Source organism: Lytechinus variegatus, chromosome 11, assembly GCF_018143015.1.
Source record: "Lytechinus variegatus isolate NC3 chromosome 11, Lvar_3.0, whole genome shotgun sequence".
Taxonomy (NCBI): Eukaryota; Metazoa; Echinodermata; class Echinoidea; order Temnopleuroida; family Toxopneustidae; genus Lytechinus; species Lytechinus variegatus.
Genome location: NC_054750.1, coordinates 7,723,867 through 7,747,114, shown reverse-complemented (window position 1 = coordinate 7,747,114; position 23,248 = coordinate 7,723,867). Strand labels below are relative to the sequence as shown.

At 34.9% G+C, this 23,248-nt stretch overlaps 1 protein-coding gene across 4 annotated transcripts in view; it reads left to right on the top strand.

The window, feature by feature from the left end:
• The window catches only part of LOC121424513 (F-BAR domain only protein 2-like), a 121,198-nt gene that overhangs the window by 56,059 nt on the left and 41,891 nt on the right, over positions 1-23,248 (top strand). For 2 of the 4 annotated variants that reach the window (XM_041620227.1, XM_041620226.1), the window contains exons 9-16: positions 1,508-1,604; positions 1,977-2,100; positions 2,786-2,801; positions 4,607-4,687; positions 7,929-8,159; positions 18,248-18,302; positions 19,116-19,294; positions 20,625-20,643. In XM_041620227.1, coding sequence (XP_041476161.1) covers positions 1,508-1,604; positions 1,977-2,100; positions 2,786-2,801; positions 4,607-4,687; positions 7,929-8,159; positions 18,248-18,302; positions 19,116-19,294; positions 20,625-20,643 — 802 coding nt within the window. The remainder of the gene's footprint in view (positions 1-1,507; positions 1,605-1,976; positions 2,101-2,785; positions 2,802-4,606; positions 4,688-7,928; positions 8,160-18,247; positions 18,303-19,115; positions 19,295-20,624; positions 20,644-23,248) is intronic. The other 2 variants (XM_041620228.1, XM_041620229.1) reach the window with 2 other exon arrangements.

Sequence of the window (23,248 nt, the reverse complement as noted above, 5' to 3'; positions counted from 1 at the left end):
TTCAAGAAGACATTGTGATGTCACATTATACTTACATGAGTGCCATGAGCTCCTGATTTGGCAGATACTGGTGCTATAGAAGACTTCACTATCATTTCATGTCATCGTCATTTTCTTAAGATTTGACTTCATGGTTTAATTGTTTTCTGAGAGATCACACACAAGTCTTTCTTTCTCTTAACTTTTAAAGGGGTGGAAGTGGTAATTGTGTTCTGATCCTCCGTGCGTTTTGGATGGGCTTTAATTGGATTACCTCCAAAGAGTAATTAAAAGGAAATTGTCTTGTCTGATCTGGTTTGCTGTGACCCGCTCTAATTGATTGTTTCTCTTGAATCATGGGGAATTGCTATAGGAGAATCCAGCCAACCGAGGAGGTGACTTAGTTTTTCTCTTGACATTTTTTTCCCTTTCCTTTTTGCATGCCCGTACCTCTCCATTTTACGATTTATAACTTCAGCCTTTTTCATCAGTCATTTACATCCGCTGTCTTCCCATGTCTATTGCTGTAGCCCATTCCCCTTGTCTAAATTTCTTTGTCTCCTCCTTTTGTGGTTCATTGCTTCCTTGAACCTTTTCCTTCTTTTATGGTATACCTTCTCTCTATTACCTTCTTCATCACTTTCTCACTTTCATCATTATGTCTTTTTTTGTCCTGTTTATTTATGTTTTTATGTTTTTCTGTGGTGTCATGTCATATATTTTCCCTATATTTTTCCATCTTTGTTTAATTCTTTTTCCCTTTCTGTTCGTCCTTTTCTTCCCCTCACCCTCTCAATTTCCTCTAATTTTTTCAGATTTTGCTTTTCTTACATTTTTCATTTTTTTTTTCAATATTAAAAAAAATCTGTTTCCTTCCTCTCTCATCAACCCTTTTCACTTTCCTCATCAAGGACCTCATCTCATTAAACATGATTAATGATGAATTCAGTCACAAATATGGGATAGATCTCTGTTCATATCTCTCAATGCTTCATACTTGAGATGGTTCACAAAATCAAAACTCTTTGAAACATAATTCATAAGACAGGGACATGGCTGTTTGCGAGTGAATAAAGACATATATATAGTGGCACTGAATAGGATCTACATGTTCATAATGTATAGTGAAAAACAAGACATATATTGAAAATAAAATTGTGTGTGTGACATACCTGTTGATAAATTAGTTACCTTATAGTTATCAAATCAAAATAAATCTTCATTGGTCATATTCCTCAACCCTCTGTTTTTTTTTTGCATGAGCTAGCTTTCTCCAAGGGCTTCATTCAACCTTTAACTTGAGGAGAGAGTGATGTAATGTAATTGTGTTTTCCTCCATATGTTTCATAACATTTTGGATGAATGATTGTGGGGGGGGTGGGATCCCAAACATGAAAGCTGATTCTTGACATTATTAAAAACAAGATTTTCTCACTGGTTTTGTGGATTTCTTTGATTGGAAAGCAATTAGATATGTTTTTATCCAACTTGGTCAATTTTCTATTATTTGCTTATTTTTTCTGTGTAGGTGCAGAGAGAGTTCACAGAGCAGTGTGAGGAACTAACAGAAGTCAAACTTATCTCAATGTTCTCAGAGTCCAAGGGAACAGGCAAAGAAAGACCAGGTATGTCTCCTTTGTGAATAAACTCTCGATCAGAAATAGCGGGATAGTTTAAGAAATCAAGTTGATGTGGATGGGTAATGGCCTATGGACAAACAATGACATGGCCAGCTCTCTAGAATTTCATGTGGGGAAAGGTGCGATTTCACCTCTAAATGCTCAAAAGAACCGTCAAAAAATAAAATAAGAGCCCTGAAAAATCCTTATTTACTGCTGCAATGGTAAAGCCGATACCATGTTGCAGACGTAGCCAGTAGGTTGTGAAAAGAACTCCCCGCAAATAAAAAATTCATTTCATACGATCCATTTTCCAATTATTTCTCAGCGGCTTGGTCCAGTTACCATTTGTTGCCTGTTTTCCCTACTTTTTAATAGTTTTATTAGAGTTTGAAGAATGCGATGTATCCAATATCCCGATGCCAGACCCCGAGACGACAAAGAAGAAGAAAAAGGTGAAGAAAGCAAAGAAAAAGAAAGAGAAAGATGGAGAGTCACCTGGGTAAGAACAACATAAAATTTGAATATTGATGTTTTCAAGATCTAGCTGCTCTAAATTTGTTTGTTATCGATATCGAGACAAATAAAATCATTAAGAGAGGGCATTGAATCTTATACAACAGGTAAATTCAAATTTTCATGAAAGAATCAATCAGAAAAGTTGAGAGGCTTGATTGGTTGGAGCCAGCCTTCTCTCAACTCTCCAACTACTCAAGCCCCTCAAAATTATGTGGTTTACAGTCCTCTTAAAGACTTCACTCATCTCAGAAAAGAATACTCTACCTTTCAACCTTCCAATTTCTTGCCTCTCTGTTTCACTTCTTGTTCTATTCACTTTTCTGTGTCCTGGTACTCACCATGTGGTGTACCATAAATCATTATGTACACTCCATCCAGTAAGATTTTGTTAGATATAGAAATATGTTTTTTCCTTGAAAATGGCAAAATAAGAGCATGAACAATAATTTTTTTCAAATTATGAGCGATATTCTTTTGATGTGTAACTACCCCGAAAATTATTATTTTCTTTGTTTCAATGGGATTTTTATTCTTAAAAATGGGCATGTATGCCATTACTGCTATTCATTTTCTACCACAACATTAGACACGGTTTGATTTCAATTGAATGTCTGAAGTAGTAAGAATATGTGATATAACAGTGTACACACCTGATTTCTCTTTCACAGGAACTCTCCAGATATGGTAAGTTTGTCTATTTATTTTATCCTTTTTATATATATATATATATATATATATGCATAAATCAGAAAGGAAAGCATCTACCATATGTAAACAGATCATGTAGATGTTAATCACATCAAATAATCCGCAAACTAATTATTCATTATCAGACTGAAAATGTGTACAGTGTGTCCCAGAAAATGCCCCTCCCCCCCAAAAAAAAAAAATAATAATCAAGAATCACTGATGTTTCTTCAAAACTTGAGCACAACGAAAATTGATGAATGATGCTTACAGTTGAATCTGGCTCAGGCAAATCTCCTGGGATTGCAGGAATCCAGGGCCCATCTTACAAAGAGTTACGATCGATTGATCCAATCAATCGTAACTCTATGGAAATTCATCAGTGTCATAATTTTTTTCTTCAGGAAATTTGCAAAATGTCCTTTTTAAACATAATAATAATAATAATAATAATAGGCATTTATATAGCGCCATCTATCTAGAAATATTCTATTCCGAGGCGCGTTTTTTTATTATTATTATTACCCCGGCTTTAGCTCGAGCTGCCTCTCAGCGCTCATGCATTCAAGGAATTAATCCTGCCGGGTACCCATTCACCTCACCTGGGTCGAGTGCAGCACAGTGTGGATAAATTTCTTGCTGAAGGAAATTACGCCGTGGCTGGGATATAGGAGAAACATAGGAGAACACACCGAATTGTCAAGAAATCAATGAATTTATGGATATACATTTATAACTATAAATTTTTTTGAACAAAAATGCATTTTATATGTTGACTTTGCTGGCTTTCCATAGTTGTGATTGATCGGATCAATCACAACTCTTTAAGATGGGGCCCCTGGATTGTGGAGAAATTTGTCTTTATAGAAAAGGTAAGAACACATTTCTTCATAATCTGGTCTGAAAAATTGCTTCGACTTCGAAAGTCATCATATGCAGACTTAACCATAAGTTAAAAAAAAAACAACGAATAGGATCTAAGATATGTAATCCTGTGTCATTTATGAAAAATGATTTTGTTAGAATTATAATATAACAATGATTCTTGGTTTGTATTTATTCAGAGAAGCTCTATATTTGCATATAAGAATAATCATTCTTTTAATTCATTCATCATTTCATCATATCCCAACTAAATATGCAGTATATAACAAGTATTGCACATATACGTTTATAGATGGCATTTGTTTTGAGGGGGTATGTTTTGTGGAGGGGAAAAAAAAGTAAATTATCAATATTTCTTTCTTTTAAAGGTTTGAAAAAGTGTTTGCTGTCAAGCTTTCATGTTCAGAGCTGACAACCAGTAGAAAAAATCAGTATTTTTACGAAAATCAGACAGGGATGCAAAATATGAAAGGGCAACCAAAAGGTATAAATTTTGGGCCAAAAATGATGAAAAGAAGAAAAAAGAGGGGGCGAAAGAGCTACTTTCATAGGAATACAAATGATAAATAAAAGATGAAAGCTATCTAATATAAGGTGATTTGAATTATAATTTCTAGAGCTTTAGTTGGGATCTAGAAGAGTGATAAATGTACAGTAAATTGTAGAGGAACATAGTTGAGCATTCGTAATGCTTGAGGGTGGTCCATGAATAATATATAGAATTAGGGTCAATTGAGAGGATATGAATTTTGATGGAAAGATACTTAATGTAGATACAGAATACTTATTCGTTCCTGCAAAGGTTGGCAGAGTGTCGAGTATATGGCACTTACAATACTTACATAGTTGTGTACATTCCAAATCTAATCACCATCCCACCTTCCCTCTCTCATGAATGCTACCGATCATCTCCATAGCAACAGAGTAGCAACTCCTCCGATCGCTCTGGCAGCATCGGCAACGCATCTTTAGGATCGTTTAAAGATTGCGTCACAGGGGTGAGGCTTTGATATTCTTGTGGGAAATCAATGTTTATCCATCTTACCGCCACGTCTAAAGTGTATAACCAAATCTTCACTGCATCTAACTATCTTTACTACCTGTTGGGTATTTCGTACAGCTGTTCCTAAATTACGATCGACTTCACAAAACAACTGGTGGACCTTTTGCGTGCAAATTGAGATACCCCAAAATGTACCTGCTTTGATATAATAGGAATTCACTTCCAATAATCCTTAGCAAATGTTAAAAATGTTACATTTCCCACTCAGATTCTTGTAAATCAGATTTTTTTAAATTTCAACTTTCAGCTATGTTCCTTAAATGGGAGTCAAATAATTTAGAATCTGACTTGACACCTTAAGAAATGGTCACCAATTGTGCGGTTAAGTCGTGCCTAAGTTAAGAATCGCTTCATGAAATGCCCCTTTGAAGTGGATATGGCCTTTGCTTTTGGTGTTTTTTATCATGCAATCAGGGACTGTTTCACAAAGTTCTGCATCACATTGTGAACATTTGAAAAAGTGCCAAATGGGATGTTTTAAAAACAGGACTATATTTTTGAAAAAATTCTTCTGAAATGATGGAAAAGATATGTACATGTATATATTAACGATTCATGACATCTTTTAACAGGTGAAAAATTATTTCATTTTTATTTTAAACTGAATTTCATGGATCCCAATAATTCCCTGATTTCAGTCACAATAAACATCTTTTAAAAAAGGTCATATCCATATGAAAGGACAAAGAAAAATTAGGCACAGCCTTGATTTGCCTTCTGATTTTAAAGCGCTCCTTCCTGCCCTTCCGCCCTTCTGCAAGTTATGGACCGAAGGGTTTAATTAAATGTATCACAGGTTATGTTCTTTAATACTACCGTATCACTTCATGAAAACACTTCATCCTTTATATCGGTGTTGAATGCTGGCTTCGCATCTGTCGCACTTCTCAATGTCATTAACATTGCTTTTGTTTTGTGTACTTAGTAGTGTATAAGTTTTATCACTTTCAGGGTAAATATTAACATTTAACAAAGTCATTTTTATTGTTATTTTTTATATATTTTTTGTTTATTTTTATTGGTATCTCCATTTTTTTCCCAGATTTTATTTTTTTCATTTTTTTGTTGTTGTAAATTTTAAATTATTTATTTATTCATCATTTATTTAGTTATTTAATTTAATTGGGGCATTCTGATTATCATTGTAAAGGCTTCATCTAGTTTGAGAGATGATATGAGTTGACCACAAAGAGGAAGTACAACTGGATCTCAGTAACACAAAGATTTGTAAACAATCACAAATTCTATAAAGCAACAATCCTGATTGGTATAAAGTGGGTTTCTTGATCAATATGGGCATGCAGCAGTTATCTTGAATGGTCTTTTCCTAATTGCAGTCTAGTGCAAACCTTGGTTTTATTGGGCCCTTGTGATAGAAATATGTATTAGTGCTGTACTGAGTTCATGAATGTTACTTTGAACATTTATAAACAGAGGATCTCTGCTCTGCAAATTGGCATTGATATCTTTTCTTCAAGTCATTCCAACATTCAGGATATTTCAGATGAATATTATTACTTTATTGTAAATGCTATGGATATTTGCCATATAGGATTTAGTTTTATAATGAATGTTTCTATGAACATTAAAACAAGAGGATCTCTGCTCTGCAAATTGGCATCTTTATCCTTCAAACCATTTCCAACATTCATGAGATTAGTAAGATGAATATTATGATGAACTTATCATAAATGGCTTGTACTAATCCTATGGATTAAGCAGAAGGATCAGGACGTGTCATGGAGCCTAAAATACTCTCATAGACGTGAGATTTGATTACTGAGATAAGACCAATCGCAAGGGTGTATAGTATTACCCCATTTTGATGTATAGATGTATGGCGAAAATGTAATGTTGTAGGATCATGTGGAAATAATATTCATGTTGGGGACATTATTACCAGGTTTGGTTTGGTTTTAGAATAGGTGTGTCATACGTAAGATATTTGAATATTAATCAGTCTGATTTTTGCTGAAGAGTATTGAATAACAAGATTTGCTAGATCATGTGAGAAAGTATTTAATGTGTTATGTGATAAAATTAAAGGTAAAGCAGCATTATGTTGTCTCGTGTAATGTATTCATATAGAGATCAGTCTCCGTTTTGGTGAAAAAAGTATTCAATACCGGTAACAAAATCTGAAGGCTAATCAGTCATGAATATGGTTGTCTTATTTTTAAGAAACATGTTGGAATAAAACAGTCTGAAAAGTATTGATAAAAAGATCTGCATACATTTTGAAGTACATGATAAGATTATCATTTATAATGTATTTACATCAATAGATGTATCCGCCTAATATTGTGTTTGTATTATTTTCATGAATCCCCATTAATCTGTTGCGTCCCTGTACAATGCATGGACTGTGGAAGTCAGTAGTAAGCAAGTTGATTTGAGTTTGTCTCAAAGTAGAATGTAAATCGGAACTTGTAAGCCGTTCCACTTTGGAGGCGAGGCAAGGGCTGACCTTGTAAGGAGATACATGTTATTACCGTGCTGAAATGCATTGGCAATGCGTTGATGGGGTACTGTTCATAGTGGTTTAAGAGCAGACGTCTTAACTGCTGGTGCGTGAGTCGCTGTCTTGCTGATAAGCAATGTGACAGCTATCCATGTAACAATAAGAAGGAAAGCCAATGGAGAAAGGTTACATTGTAATACAGTCGAATGAATGTCGAAAAATTCACAATTTTTAATGCACATCATTTTTTTTCAGTTACAAATGACAAAATTTGATTTATTTGTGTATTACTACTGACAATTGAATTGTAAACTTATGTATGGTTGACCTGGTTGAGTTACTACCAGACTTTTTAAATGTCATAACCAAAATGTTTATAAAGGGCGTTATGTTTGCTATGAGTCTCTTCTAGCATCTTTCTATATCTATGTAAATTTGTGAATATTGTCACTCGAGTGTAAGCTATTTCTCTTAATCTGAAATTCATGCGTTATTCACATTTCTTCTTGTTTATTCTTATCATTCATGTTCATATCTTTCTTTCTCCACTGCAATTTTTTATCCTCTCATTTCTACCTTTCACCATGGTTATGGGCGGTGGCTTCACCCCTTCCTGTTTTTTCATCCTCATAAACCCATCACCCACCCCTTAAAATGATATATTCCCCTTCCATGAAAATAAAAATAATTAATTAAAATTATAAATAATTAATAGAAAGTAACAAACAACACTAAAACTATGAGCACATCCACTGTTGCCACAACTACCACAACGGCTAACAACACAACAACTACTCCCACCTCCCCTACCACTTCTACATCGACCCCCACCACATTGGCCCCGCCCACGACCACGCCCACAACCACATCGCCGGGGCAACCATCTCAAGCACCCTCCTCCAGCCCAAGTGTGTATTCTATGGGATCTTTTCGCGATCTGTCGGTGGTGAGTGCACCTGATCCCCCTCCCCCCTCCTCTTGTCCAGTGTTTGGTTACTTGAGGTCAAGGCATGCAGGATTGGTCACTTTTCAGCACCCGGCCTGGCCCCATCCCTAATCCCACTCTCGTTGTATGGACTGAGGAATGGAGTTTTATGTGTATGCTTTGTAACCCCGCCCCCTTCCTTGTCATGTCTGTTTATTACCCCTCCTTGCACTATGTGTTTTTCGTCATGCTATGGTCACACCACGAAACCGAATCCATACCGACCGTTGATTTGTCATTGGAACTAACGTAATAGCTCTGATCGGTCTGGAGTTGGTTTCGTCGGTATGACCGTAGCATTGATATGATGATGACAAGCATGTTAATAACAATGGACCCCTCCTCAATCTCTGTTCTTCTTTTCTTAATATCTGAATAAATAATATAACAAGTAAGTAAAAATATGAACTACTCCAAAACATTCTATATGAAAAATTAATAATAATACTGACAAAACAAAATGAACTCATTTCAGTTAATTTTCATGAAGTTCACCATTATCACCTCCCCATCATCATTCTTCATTAAAAAAAAACCTACAGTCCCACCTTTGCTTGCTTTAGTTTTGTTTTTGAAAATAATCCTGCATTCATGTCTCATGTTTGTGTATTGCACTCCTATCTCTCTCTCTCTCTCATGAGTAACCTCTAATTTGAAGTCAGAATGTTCTTGACTCCTGAACGCATGATCCGGGAAGTGTTTCATGAATCAAACAGTCAGGGATTTTCACTGACTAATTACCTCTCAGCCAATCAGATGCATAGATATCAGTAGCTTATAACAGTTGTCAGTGAAAATCACTGGCTATTTGTCTTATGTAATGCTCCCCATATATCTCCTAGTTGTCTGCAGCTGACTCTGATAGACCACAGATGTTGATCAGTCACATCCTACTTCCTTTCTGTCTTATTATGGATATGCAATCAATTGTTCAATTGTATAATCCATACCCTGTTGCACAGACATTGCATGTTGTACAACTTTCACTATTCTTGATGTTCTCAATGGTCGGTTTTCACGAGCAACGTTGCATGTTGTACTACTATCACTATTCTTGATGTTCTCAATGGTCGGTTTTCACAAGCAACATCGCATGTTGTAATATTATCACTATTCTTGATGTTGTTCTCAATGGTCGGTTTTCACGAGCAACATTGCATGTTGTACTACTATCACTATTGTTGATGTTCTCAATGGTCGGTTTTCACAAGCAACATTGCATGTTGTACTATTATCACTATTCTTGATGTTATCAGTGGTCAGTTTTCACAAGCAACATCGCATGTTATACTATTGTGACTATACTTGATATTCTCAATGGTCATTTTTCTCAAGGAATATTGCATGTTGTAATACTGTCACTAGTCTTGATGTTTCTACTGGTTGGTTTTCACAGGCAAGCATGTTTTGATACAAGTGTGTTGTGAATATGAAAATATGAGAAAATTCAAACATTTTTTTTAAAGAGCAAAAGTCTGTCAGAGTTTCTTTGAACTCATGTAAGTTTTTAGCAGGTAATATAAAATGTGTCAAACTTTCAAAAAAGTTTAACTGCTCCCTCACCCCAAAAAGGTAAACATTTAGCAAGATTTTCTAGAGTTTTTATATAGTTTTTCTATAGGCGCCGCTTTTCCGTCGGCGGCGGCGGCGTCAACATCAAATCTTAACCTGAGGTTAAGTTTTTGAAATGACGTCATAACTTAGAAAGCATATGGACCTAGTTAATGAAACTTGGCCATAAGGTTAATCAAGTATTACTGAACATCCTATTAGAGTTTCATGTCACATGACCAAGGTCAAAGGTCATTTAGGGTCAATGAACTTAGACCATGTTGGAGGAATCAACATCGAAATCTTAACCTGAGGTTAAGTTTTTGAAATGTCATCATAACTTAGAAAATATATGGACCTAGTTCATGAAACTTGGACATAAGGTTAATCAAGTATCACTGAACATCCTGCATGAGTTTCACGTCACATGACCAAGGTCAAAGGTCATTTAGGGTCAATGAACTTTGGCCGAATTGGGGATATCTGTTGAATTACCATCATAACTTTGAAAGTTTATTGGTCTAGTTCATTAAACTTGGACATTAGAGTAATCAAGTATCACTGAACATCCTGTGCGCATTTCAGGTCACATGACCAAGGTCAAAGGTCAATGAACTTTGGCCGAATTGGGTGTATCTGTTGAATCACCATCATAACTTTGAAAGTTTATGGATCTGATTCATGAAACTTGTACATAAGAGTAATCAAGTATCACTGAACATCCTGTTCGAGTTTCAGGTCACATGATCAAGGTCAAAGGTCATGTAAGGTCAATGAACTTTGGCCATGTTGGGGTTTTTGTTGAATAACCATCATATCTCTGTAAGTTTATTGGTCTAGTTCATAAAAAGTGGACATAAGAGTAACCATGTATCACTGAACATCTTGTGCGAGTTGTATTCAAAGTCAGCACTGCTGCTATATTGAACCGCGTGATGCAGGTGAGATGGCCAGAGGCATTCCACTTGTTTAAATTTTAAGCCTTTGGAACAAGAATGCAAATGTAGGATTTTACACCTCATAAAAATATTTTATGGAGTTTTAGAATAAAAGTTTTGGAGCAAGAATGCAAATGTATTCACATTTGCCCCCCCCCCCCCTCCAATATGGACCCCTCGCAAAACATTGGTATGCCTGTAAAATCCTATGTTTTTGTTATTACTTTGTATACTGCATGCCTGTGCGTTTCCTTTTGATATTGAAATATTCTTTTAATGATGTAGATTACAAGTCCATTGTTAATACTAGTATATGAATATGGAGTATTATGTGTAAATTTTATTCATTAGAATGATCTAATCAGAATATTCTTGCCTGATATGTATTTGAGTATTTATATGCTATTCCGTGAATTTTTCGTTCAACACAATTTTTATAACTACAAAACCACTGTCTCATGTAATGTGTTGATTCTGTTTTTAGGTGTCACCCTAGATGTGTTAGAAATTCAAACAACGATCAGCATATACCCATCTAGAAATGTCGTTCTAAGAATATCAGCATGTTTTATTTTTATTGGAAAGGGATGCAAAAGGACGCCTGACATTTTAGATATTTTTATTTCTACAAAGAAGGAAGTGTGATAAAAACTGCAGTTCCTTTGGCATTATCAGTTTAAGATGAACATTTGAATTTTTCACTTTGACATTATGTAGAATATGAATATTTTGTTTGCAACTTTGTGACATTTTGTACATAAACCCAGTTTATTTACCATGTTTTTATTTCATTATTAGTGCTTTTTTTAATTTTCAATATTAAGAAGTGTATCATATAATGTGTTTTATAAAATGAAATACTATATTCTCTGTTAAGTAATCCTGTCGTAAAGTTCTCTCGCCAGTAGGACTTTGATATAAGAATTGAAAGTTGATAGAGCCATTTTTTTTAAATGTAGCATGTGTTTATTAATAGAATGATATTAATTCCACTTTATATCATATTTATATACAATTATATCATATATGTACATGTATAAATGCATTTTTGTACACTAGGGATGCTTTGTAGGCAGTTATGAATTCACTTTGAAAGTGGATGAATTAGATTTTTGAGCAACTAAAATCCTGCTTGTCATATAGCACTTCATATATCTCTCACCTTTTAATGCTGAGAACGTGGTATTTTCAATAGTATCCCTTTAATTTAGAAAGAATTCACCCATTGAGTGATGTATCCCTTTAATTTAGAAAGAATTCACCCATAGAGTGAGATTTAGAGCATTGAGACAGCTTTATTAGTTTGTAGCATGGACCTACAAAGGGATGGACATTCATCGATTAGTGAATGAATTGACCAACATTTGATTTTCATTGTCATCTTAATATCATTCTCTTCACATTTGTCTCCTTTGATGATTCTATGATTTTCACCGTCAATAGACCATGGGTTGAAAGAAGAACTCCATGATTAGGCAATGATATTGCACAAACTGTATGTGCAGAACATGATAAATCATAAATCCTGGAAAATCAATTTACTGTTCTGGTTTACAATTGGTTATCTTAGTTTCATGTCTAATAGTTAAATGTATGCATATTTCTAGATAGAAATATCTATCCCTAACCCTAACCATTTTTTCCAAGTTTCCTCCTAATATTCCTCAGATGCAGTACATGGCACATAGCGTGTAGAGATTGTGGTCATTCTAATTGTGCAGAAGTTTGCTGATCTAATAATAACACATTTCATTTCACAAAAATTGTCTGATTCTCAAATTTGCTGCTCCAAATCTGAAGCGTATTAATTGATAGGCATATTCTTAAAAATAGGGTATCAGCCAACAAAAACCAAGATCGGGAAAACCTTTCCTTTGTAAAATGATCAGCTACGCCTTTGTAGTCGCTAAATCAAAACACCTGTATGTTTTCATTGAGATGCACATAATCAGGTGACATGCACATAATCAGGTGACGGTGACTATCATTACATCAAAGGAAGGCTTGCATTAATAGTCCATCTCTTTTAGGTCCATGATAGCAAATTTTCACTGCCTTTAGAAGTGTGTAGAAAATGAATAGAGCTGGAAGCACCTTTTGCTTCACATTAGAATGGATTGAATGAATCAACCACCCTTTTCCACATTTTTCTCACTCTTCTCTTAATTCTTTTTAAATTAATTCCTCCAAACTTAAATTTATTTCCAATCCTTGGTGTGGAAGATCAGGGAGCATTTCATGAAGAGTTTGTCAGTGATTTTCATAGACTACTTTGCTCTTAGCCAATTAGATGCAAGGATTTCAGTAGCTTATAACATCTGTTGGTGAAATTCACTGACGAAAATCTTCATGAAGCAATACCTTTTCTTCATAACCCTTTCTCCCCATTTAATATCTTCTTTTGATTTCTCTCTCTATCTAATCTCAACTGAAATTACAGTTTTCCAGGTTTTGCAATTTCCAATTATCAAATATCTCTCATTTCCTATAAAAAGATTTTTTCTCAATTTCTCTATCTTATATACTTCCACTTTTGAATAGGTTACTGAAATTCAATAACCTCATCTTTTCATCCCTATATTATTCTAATATCTTTAATTTGTTATTTTAGTGAAATTTAAGATCTTGTCTTATAAGATCTGTATAATATTTTCCTCTTCAAAACTCAACTGTATTATAGTTTACTCAGTCCCAACATATGTTAATATTTACAAACATTACTATCTATCTCTATCATTTTGATATTCTATTTTTCTTATTTTTTTCTCAGTACACATTAAACATTGTTTAATAAACTTATCTAACTTACCCTTATTCTTTCTATCTGCATTTCTGTTAAATTATTTTCTATTCTCTCATTTCATAAACTTTTAAACTATCCACCACCCCAAATAAACACTGAACTTCTCTGTCCGTCCATCTTTATTTTTCATTTTATATTTCCATGCTTTACATTCCCATTTTAGTTTTCCTGTTTGCCTACATCACTTACACAATAACAATCTAATTGTTCCATCCCTTCATCATTTTCATCCACGCATTCCTCTTCCGACAGGCTTGCTTGCGTAAGGTTCTTCATTCAAAGCAAACCAATGAGCGGACTCACTTCTCCTCTCTGCAGTCTCTGCATGTAAGGCTACCGTAGCTTGTCCAATAGTCTGAACCCGATAGAGAATAGTTGCATATTTTTGTAATAGTGTGAATGCGATAGAGAATAGTTGCATGTATTTGTAATAGCGTGAACGTGATAGAGAATAGTTGCATGTTTTTGGAATAGTCTTAACCGCAGGCAGCACGATTGCAGACTTACGACACAGTCACTTTCTCCCTACAGTGGCCATCGCAGATGGCCATTTTGAGAATTTTTGTACAGGTGATCCGTATAGAAATACTTAAAACTGCTGTTTTTGACTACCTATTTGGGCTCCATGCATGCACCGTAGGGGAAATGTGGCTGCAGTCCAGAGAAACAGTTGTGACACCAAGGAGAAAAGCAAAGTTGTTTTGGAAAATTATAGGTTTTGTTTCCATGACCAAAATCTGTTGAAAAATTTGGAAGCAATCCCACTTTTTTTTTCTTATATATGCATCAATAGTTGATAATGAATTGCAAGCAGGTTCTTCATTCGGCATCTCAAAACAATTCATTGATATAGATGACAGACATTGGAAAGACGCTCTCATGAAACCGGGCCCGGTGTTCTGAAGTAAAAGCTATTGGTGTCATGCATGCTATTTGTCTGTTAGGCTATGAGGCAGTTTCACGTTCACACGAGAGTGACTATCAACTCACTATACACTCTGAACAGTCAAATCCAGAAAAGTCAAGTCATTGGATTGAAAAATGCTTATTCAATATCAAATTTGCTCTATCATACAGTCAGTTTTATAAATTCACATTCAGTTAAAAAATGTTCTCCAAAAACTGCTTCATTATCTGGCCATTCCATTGCCAAGTTTGTTTACCATCATAATGGAAGTAGAAAATTGTTTGAATGAATGATATTTCAATGTTGAATAGAAAGAAGAAAAGTTAGGTATTTATCAGGCACAATCTGAAAAAACCCCACATATTTTACTTCAAGGAAATTTCATTTCTTCTTATGCTTGAACCATGACCAATTGAGTAATAGTCTTCATAAATTTGAATTTCTAAAAATGTCAATAGAACATATATAAATCATGTGGAATTGCCTTTTAGCAAAGACTGGTTAGCTTGAATAAGTACCCCTGCTTGGACTTGATCTCTTTGCAATATGTGTAACCTTGGGTGTTGGATGTATTTTATGCAAATTTTTCTGGATCAATTTAAGCTTAAAAATAAATCCTTTTTAAACATTTTTCTTTGTTTCATGAATGGCTAGCTACAACATTAAATCTTAAAAAATGGTTCATTGTGCTATAGAAAGGGATCAGGATTTGAGATGATTTAAATCATATTGAAAATCTTGGATATTTCTCCCAATTTTTTTTTGTCTCACCTGCGAAGCAAAGTGAGACTATAGGCGCCGCTTTTCCGACGGCGACGGCGACGGCGGCGGCGGCGGCGGCGTCAACATCAAATCTTAACCTGAGGTTAAGTTTTTGAAATGATGTCATAACTTAGAAAGTATATGGACCTAGTTAATAAAACTTGGCCATAAGGTTAATCAAGTATTACTGAACATCCTATTAGAGTTTCATGTCACATGACTAAGGTCAAAGGTCATTTAGGGTCAATGAACTTAGACCATGTTGGAGGAATCAACATCGAAATCTTAACCTGAGGTTAAGTTTTTGAAATGTCATCATAACTTGGAAAATATATGGACCTAGTTCATGAAACTTGGACATAAGGTTAATCAAGTATCACTGAACATCCTGCATGAGTTTCACGTCACATGACCAAGGTCAAAGGTCATTTAGGGTCAATGAACTTTGGCCGAATTGGGGATATCTGTTGAATTCCCATCATAACTTTGAAAGTTTATGGATCTGATTCATGAAACTTGGACATAATAGTAATCAAGCATCACTGAAAATTTTGTGCAAGTTTCAGGTCTCATGATTAAGGTCAAAGGTCATTTTGGGTCAATGAACTTTGGCCGAATTGGGGGTATCTGTTGAATTACCATCATAACTTTGAAAGTTTATTGGTCTAGTTCATTAAACTTGGACATTAGAGTAATCAAGTATCACTGAACATCCTGTGCGCGTTTCAGGTCACATGACCAAGGTCAAAGGTCAATGAACTTTGGCCGAATTGGGTGTATCTGTTGAATTACCATCATAACTTTGAAAGTTTATGGATCTGATTCATGAAACTTGTACATAAGAGTAATCAAGTATCACTGAACATCCTGTTCGAGTTTCAGGTCACATGATCAAGGTCAAAGGTCATGTAAGGTCAATGAACTTTGGCCATGTTGGGGTTTTTTTGTTGAATAACCATCATATCTCTGTAAGTTTATTGGTCTAGTTCATAAAAAAGGGAGATAAGAGTAACCATGTATCACTGAACATCTTGTGCGAGTTAGAGTAGTATTCAAAGTGAGCACTGCTGCTATATTGAACCGCGTGATGCAGGTGAGACGGCCAGAGGCATTCCACTTGTTTAGAAAGGTGTTAGTAAATTTACGTTATTTAGAAATAATGATGTCACTTATTAATTCGATGCAATGAATTATTGCTATAGAATGTTGCTTTCCAAAAACTTTATATTTTCTTTCCTTTCATTTCGTGTGTTTTGTTTAATTTGTGAAAAAACAAAGCATTGACTTTGTAATTTGTATAAATGAACAATTTTATAAGCTAAGTTGCCCTCATTAAGTAATTGAAATTGTGCCTGTTACTTTGTACTGTATATACTGTATACTCTATGTAGGCCCAACATGAATTAACAGTGTTTATGTTTGGAATAGTCCTAACATATATCTGCAATATGTTGAGTATCAGTAAACTTGTCTTAAAAGATATTGAGTGATATTTTATTGTAAATGTTTCAACATTATGTAGTTACGTCTACAATGTATTCTTTTGATAGTTTTCGTGCAAGTATGTACATGTATGAATAATTTACATACTAATGATGTACATACATTGTACATGTTTCAATCATTCAATATATTTTGATGTTTTTGAAACTTTCTTGTGACAGTGTTTTTTTTAGTTTTATCTCTGATACATGATTTGAAATGGTCTATTGTACATTAAGTGTTTTTTTTTCTATGGTGGATAGAGATAATAATAACATTCTGAACATACTGTGTTTGTGTCAGTGATATTTGTGACATGTATTATGTGACAAATATTTCTAAATGTGTCATTTTATGTGTTCATCTTGTGATATGTCCAACATTTACATCACATTCTCAAATATGAGTTCTCTCATATTTTCAAGAAAAGTTATTTTTTAGTTATAATTGCACTTCATATTACTTTTCAGCCTTATTTTGAATTCTGTTCATTGTTATTATGTTATTAATGGTTTTGTGTTTTAATTGTGATACGGTGCTGATCAGTTGGCGAAAGAGCAGAATTTATTCACATTCATGCTTTCGCAAAGCTTTTCAGTTTTCTGTGTTCTTTGTGTAGCAATATGTGTTAGTATTATGCAACAAGTTCAACGCTTTATGCAACACAAGTCACTTTATATAAGGTGCTATATACATTTAAGTATTATTAGTTTTAGTCAATACAAATTGGAAAGTATTATAATTGAAAGCACTTTGCACTTCGCACACTTTTAGTTAATATCTTTGTCTACTTACATTTTGTCTATAACATGATACATGTATGTAGTATAGAACTGTGCTTCCTCCATATTTATTGACTTTCCAGTTAAACCGATGTGAAAATGCCCTTACACCTTGCATAGATGCATCAAACCCACAGCGTTCTTGCGTAATCCTGAGAAATTAATATATGGTGCTAATGGTGTTCTGACACTGATGTTAAAATGCCCTTATGCATTGCACATATGGATTAAAGCTAACAATCTTTTTGCATCAATAACCACAGATTTATAAGTGATCCTTGCACCAATGCAACAACCCTTCAGAGAGCAACTTGTTACATTTCCTTGTATTGACTCAAATTGATTAATATAGAGCCGTAAAAATATAAAACCCTAAAATTGTATTTTTGTTTATTATTCCTAATAGTGTATCAGTATGGTGCAATGTGAAAGCTTAATTTTCTTGTTGTAGGACTATTAGTCTGTTTATCTGTATTTGCAATGAAGAATACTTTCTAAAAAAATATTGTCTCCCCAATATAACAATAGTTGAGCTTTGTTTCCTCTGGTAAAGAGCATATATGTATATAAACTCAACAATTATTGCTACTTTTATATTCTTGTGCCCTCCAAAATGTTAATCATTTTTGGTTAAACCTTTTATTTCTTCTCATTTTCCTGAATGTGTATACTTGTATGTATCTTTATGTCTTGTACATGTTTATCATCAGTTGTAATGAATGATGTAAATATGCAAAGAATATTGCCCCCATAGTTTTCCCCTGCCCCCATTTCAATGTTAATAATTTGGTTTATTTTTTTTACATTTTTCTCTTTTACTCCAGAGCACACCACAGGTTGATGAAGAAGGATTCAGTATCAAACCTGAGGATAACAGAAATATCCTTTCTCAAATTAACGATTTTTAATTATTATTATCATTATTTTATTTTGTAAATAGAAATATAAACTTCATTACTTGGTTTTCGTAACATAAAGCTTAGTTTTATGATAGTGCAATTTCTTTGATTTATTGATTGATCCATTGTGAAAATCAGTTGCTAAGTTTAGGTAACAGGGCCCAGTAGAGTTGCTACAGTGTAATATTAATAATAATAACAAAACATTGCTTATATAGCGTATATAACGCTATATAAGCTATATATATATATATATAGCGTATATAACGATGATATAATCATCGTTAGAAAATGAAAGTTCATGCTGTGAAATTGTTCAATCCAGACTGAAATCTGAGTATGCTGAAAATTGCCAACAGTGATGTGTACACATGGTCATGTGTATTATTGCTGATAGCGAAAATGGCCTGTTAATTTGTTTTTGTTTAAGTACTATTTTCTACCAGAATGATTTCATGCATACTTTTTATTCATAAATGCAATCACATGGTTAGTCATTTTATTTAAATGTAAAAAAGAATATTCTATTTTTATGTAGCACTCAATACACAGAGTAACATCTCTAAAGGCTTAACAGAAATATTGTTACCTTGATCCTGGCTTGCTTGCACACAATGTCTGCACTTTCTCCATTTCCTGGGGAATATTCCAACAAAAGTTTCCAAACTCAATGTGCTAGTCATACTACATCAGCCTTTGCATCTGACCTGGCGCCAATACTAATAGAATTCCATCATTTCAATGAGTTTTACCACAATTGGAAGACAATTCCTTGACTGTCCGTCATGTTCACTAGGTCACCATCATTTCGATTCTGACTCTGAAAAGTCTGACTCGGATTCTGACAGTGAAGACAGGACGAGACGGATACGAGTGGAGATCAAGCCTCGGGATGGCAACCTACCCAAGACGACAGCCACGGTAGACGAAATCAAGAAGTCGCTCGGTGGTCTCACGTTATCACCTCAACAGGTGGGTTGTGCTGGTTTATTTCCAGTTTGTCTAATGCCGATTCGTCCAATTGCCAACTCGTCTAATATCATTTGGTCTACCATCAGTTCGTCCACTCACCACATGGTCTACTTTCATTTAGTCTAATGCCATTCCGTCTAATAACCAGTTGGTCCATTAACCATTTAGTCCATATACCATTTGGTCTAATTAAACTTCAGTGTTAATTGTGCAAAATGAATGAAAAGAAAATGGGTATTAGACCAACTGGTTATTAGATGAAATTGTAATAGACAAACTGGTGATAAGACGAAGTGATGATTGGACCAAATGGTTATTGGAACAAATGGTTGTTAGAAGAATTGCTGATGGACGGACTAGCATTAGACTAAATGAAGGTAGACCATGTCGTGAGTGGAAAAGTTGGCAGTGGACCAATTGGCAATTTACCGGTTATGTTCATGGTAAAATTTCCATTTGGTCTACTCCCAGTTTGTCTACTTTCCGTTTTGTATCATCCCGTGTGGTGTAATCCTACTTCGTCTCATAACCATTTGGTCTATTTGCCACTTAGCCCATTTACCATATTACTTTCAGTTCGGCTATACCCATATTGTCAAATGTCCACTTGGTCTAACAGTTGGTCTAAATGATTAGATTATGAAAAAAATTTTCATTTGACAAGTTGTATAATGATAGGAGATGAAATGGAAATTAGACCATTTGGCCATTAGACAAATTTGTAGTAGACCAAGTGATGGTGGGTCCAACAGTAATTAGACCGAATTGATGAAAGACCTAGTGGGTTTAGCCATGATGGTTTTCATGGATCTGAGAAGTAGACCATCTGCCAGTGGACCAAGTGGATACGTCCACATTCCTATAAAGAGAAAAGATTTTGTTTGATACAATAAACTTTGATACAGAACTCTTTCACTTAACAAACAAAATACACCATCAAATTACTTTGGAAGAAAAAGTGAAAAACACTACTCATCTTATGATATGCACTTTTTATTGCTGCATTGGTATTTTTCTGTCTAATATTAAACTGTTTAAATAGAAATTTAAAAGAATCCTACAATCCTTAAGTTATCTTTATGAAAATAATTTTTTCCATGAAAATATTAAATGTAGCATTTTCCTTCACAACCTTAATTTTGTGTGTAAATCCACATGTAACTTAAAAACAGCTTTTTGAATAACCACCCTGATTTGCTGTTGGAGAATACCATAATTTTATGACATATATATGTCTCTATAAACCTTTTCTCTTTGATTGTCAATAAATGTTTGTTTACAGATTACTAATGACTTTCTTCTCTTTGTCTTGTTTTGTATTCTCCCCCAGAAGCGGAGAGAAAAAACAAGTAAGTACACTCTTCCACCGTGTATTAGATCTGTTAATCCCGACCTTTCGTTTGAGGACGCGGACGCTTATTTACAACGGTAGTTGACTTTGGAAGGGACTTTTTGGGACCGTCATCATGGTCGTAAAACTCAGTCCTGCAATGCAAATTGTGTGACATGAGATTTTTTTTTCGTTTCGCATCTGCGACGGAAACATTCAATATGCGTTTCGTGTGCAAAATTCTGGTTGCTACTATGGTAACAGCGATTTATCCGATTGAGGACGACTTTCCAAAGCCACATTTGACTCCTCCTAGAGCTCGAGAGGCCGCCCGGGGGGCCCACTTCCATTGATTAGTGGATACCAGTAGCGACCACCCGTAAAAGGGGACAGAGTGGGCAGGTACGTTACGTATATAGGCCTATGTAACGTTATAAGGGTGTCAAAACGATGTTTAAAATGCTGAATAAAGGGATATATATTCAATACTTGTAGGGTTTCACAAGCCAAATACTTGTTAAGAGATGCATTTTCATAATCTGGAAAAGAATTTCTTCACTTGTTTAGCATGTCTAGGGTACTTTTCGAAACCCCATGGTCGTGCCTGGTATCCACTCATCAATGGAAGTGGTCCCCCCGGAATTTTAATCTAATCCCCATTTCTGGGGAATGTAAAACATAATGCCCCTCACATCGTGTGCGAGAGGCATATCGTTTGTGTATAAGGAGTAAACAAAAGAAACAAAGAAACAAACGAAACAAAAGGAAACGAGTTCAAAGGTATCGCATATGATGTGTACATATCAACGCATGCGAAATGTTCGGCTGGAGAGGTTGATCTATCCATGAAATCAATTGCCAGTGATCCACCAATAATCCACATTAAATGTAATATTGATTCGATGGACTGTAATGATCTATATTTAAGCCTTCATTCAGTAAGTTTTTCCTCACTCAATATGTTCTCGATTTGTTTGAAAAACCACTTTCTTATCCATGGCATAAATCTATTTTACGTCCTGCATTTTCAATATCTCCAGCCATCAGTCGTAATATACATGCATGTATGCGGTACTGGTGTCGCGGAAAGGGATTTTGCACACGAAAAGCAGATTTGTAGGGCCTGTAACCCCCCTGTTACACAAAGCTTAGCATTGATCGTAGAGCAGTTTTCTACGTTTGATTCTATTGACTGTAATGCACAATCAATCTTAAAAATCAAGTGTATGATTAAGCGTTAACTTTTGTGTTAGGGGACCCTAATACTAGCGTCCGTGATGATTGCGAAAGGTCCCAACTGATAAATCATTCATTGTATCACATGTAGTATATGTGGTATAATAATGTAATGAGCATTAGGATGTTGTGAACACTAATATTATTGAGATTCTCCCATTGGCATTGCACACAAGATGTACAACTTATCTCCCTTTGGAGACTAAAAATATGCCCTAAACATGTTTGTTTTTTTACTCGTTCCAATATGATATAGTAAAAAGAATTCAGCCATGATATGAAACCTGGTGGGTGTTTCATAAAGCTGTTCGTAAGTTAAGACCGAGTTTAAGAACGACTGGTGATCCTTTCTTGTGGCAAATGGTATATTTATTTAATAGCGATGGTTTCGCGCGTAAGATAGGATCACCAGCTGGATCACCGTCTGGTGAACCTTTCTTACATGCTTAACCATCGCCAATGAATATACCATTTTACACAAGAAGGGGTCACCAGTCGTTCTTAAAATCGTCTTAACTTTCGAACAGCTTTATGAGACACCCGCCTGGGGCCCCGCAACACAAAGGTTACGGAATTAATTCCTAATTTGAAAGAACAATTCTGATTGGTTCCTCGTCATTCTACTTGGCAAAATGCGCATGCATCATTGATCTTGATAGGTTGTTTGAATAAGCGATTGGTCGCTAACCTTTGTGTTACGGGGTCCTGATCTGGAGATGTACTTGATAAAAGAGAAAGTTTACTTGAAATATGTACTGAAGTAATGGGGAAGTTAACGTATGGTATAAGACTACCTGAGAAGTAGACTGAATGTTTGTAGACTGAAGCCTGTATTCTGAAGTAAATTATGGGAAGCCAAAAGTGTCAAAATATTTACTAAGTTGTATTTTTTTATGTTTGCTGTGCTCTTTCCTGATTCATTGATGGTGGAGACAATCATCTATTTATACTTCCTACACAATTATGAATGATTTGAGAGCTAAATGAGGTGAAATATGATATCTCTATGGAGAGCAATATTAAAAAGTGTTTTCTGGGGAAAAATTGTATAAAGAAGATAAAAAACTTAAATTAAGCATTTGTTTATCACATTTACTATTTCATATGATGGTTGTGTTGACTCAGTTGGTAGAGTGTTCATCTCACAACTGAGAGGTCGGGAGTTTAAACCCTGGTAGCGTCAGACCAAAAGACATCAAAATATGGGAGTTGCTGCAACCCTGTTTGGTGTTAAACAAGTCAATGGGATAAAGCTATGATGTCGATCTGGGGCTTTACAATGGCTTCCAGGCCCACGATCTATTGGGCAAAAAGAATTTTTGGAGTATTTCTATTTCAGATTTCATTTTGAACAATAAACTATAGATTTTCATTTTTAATTTAATATT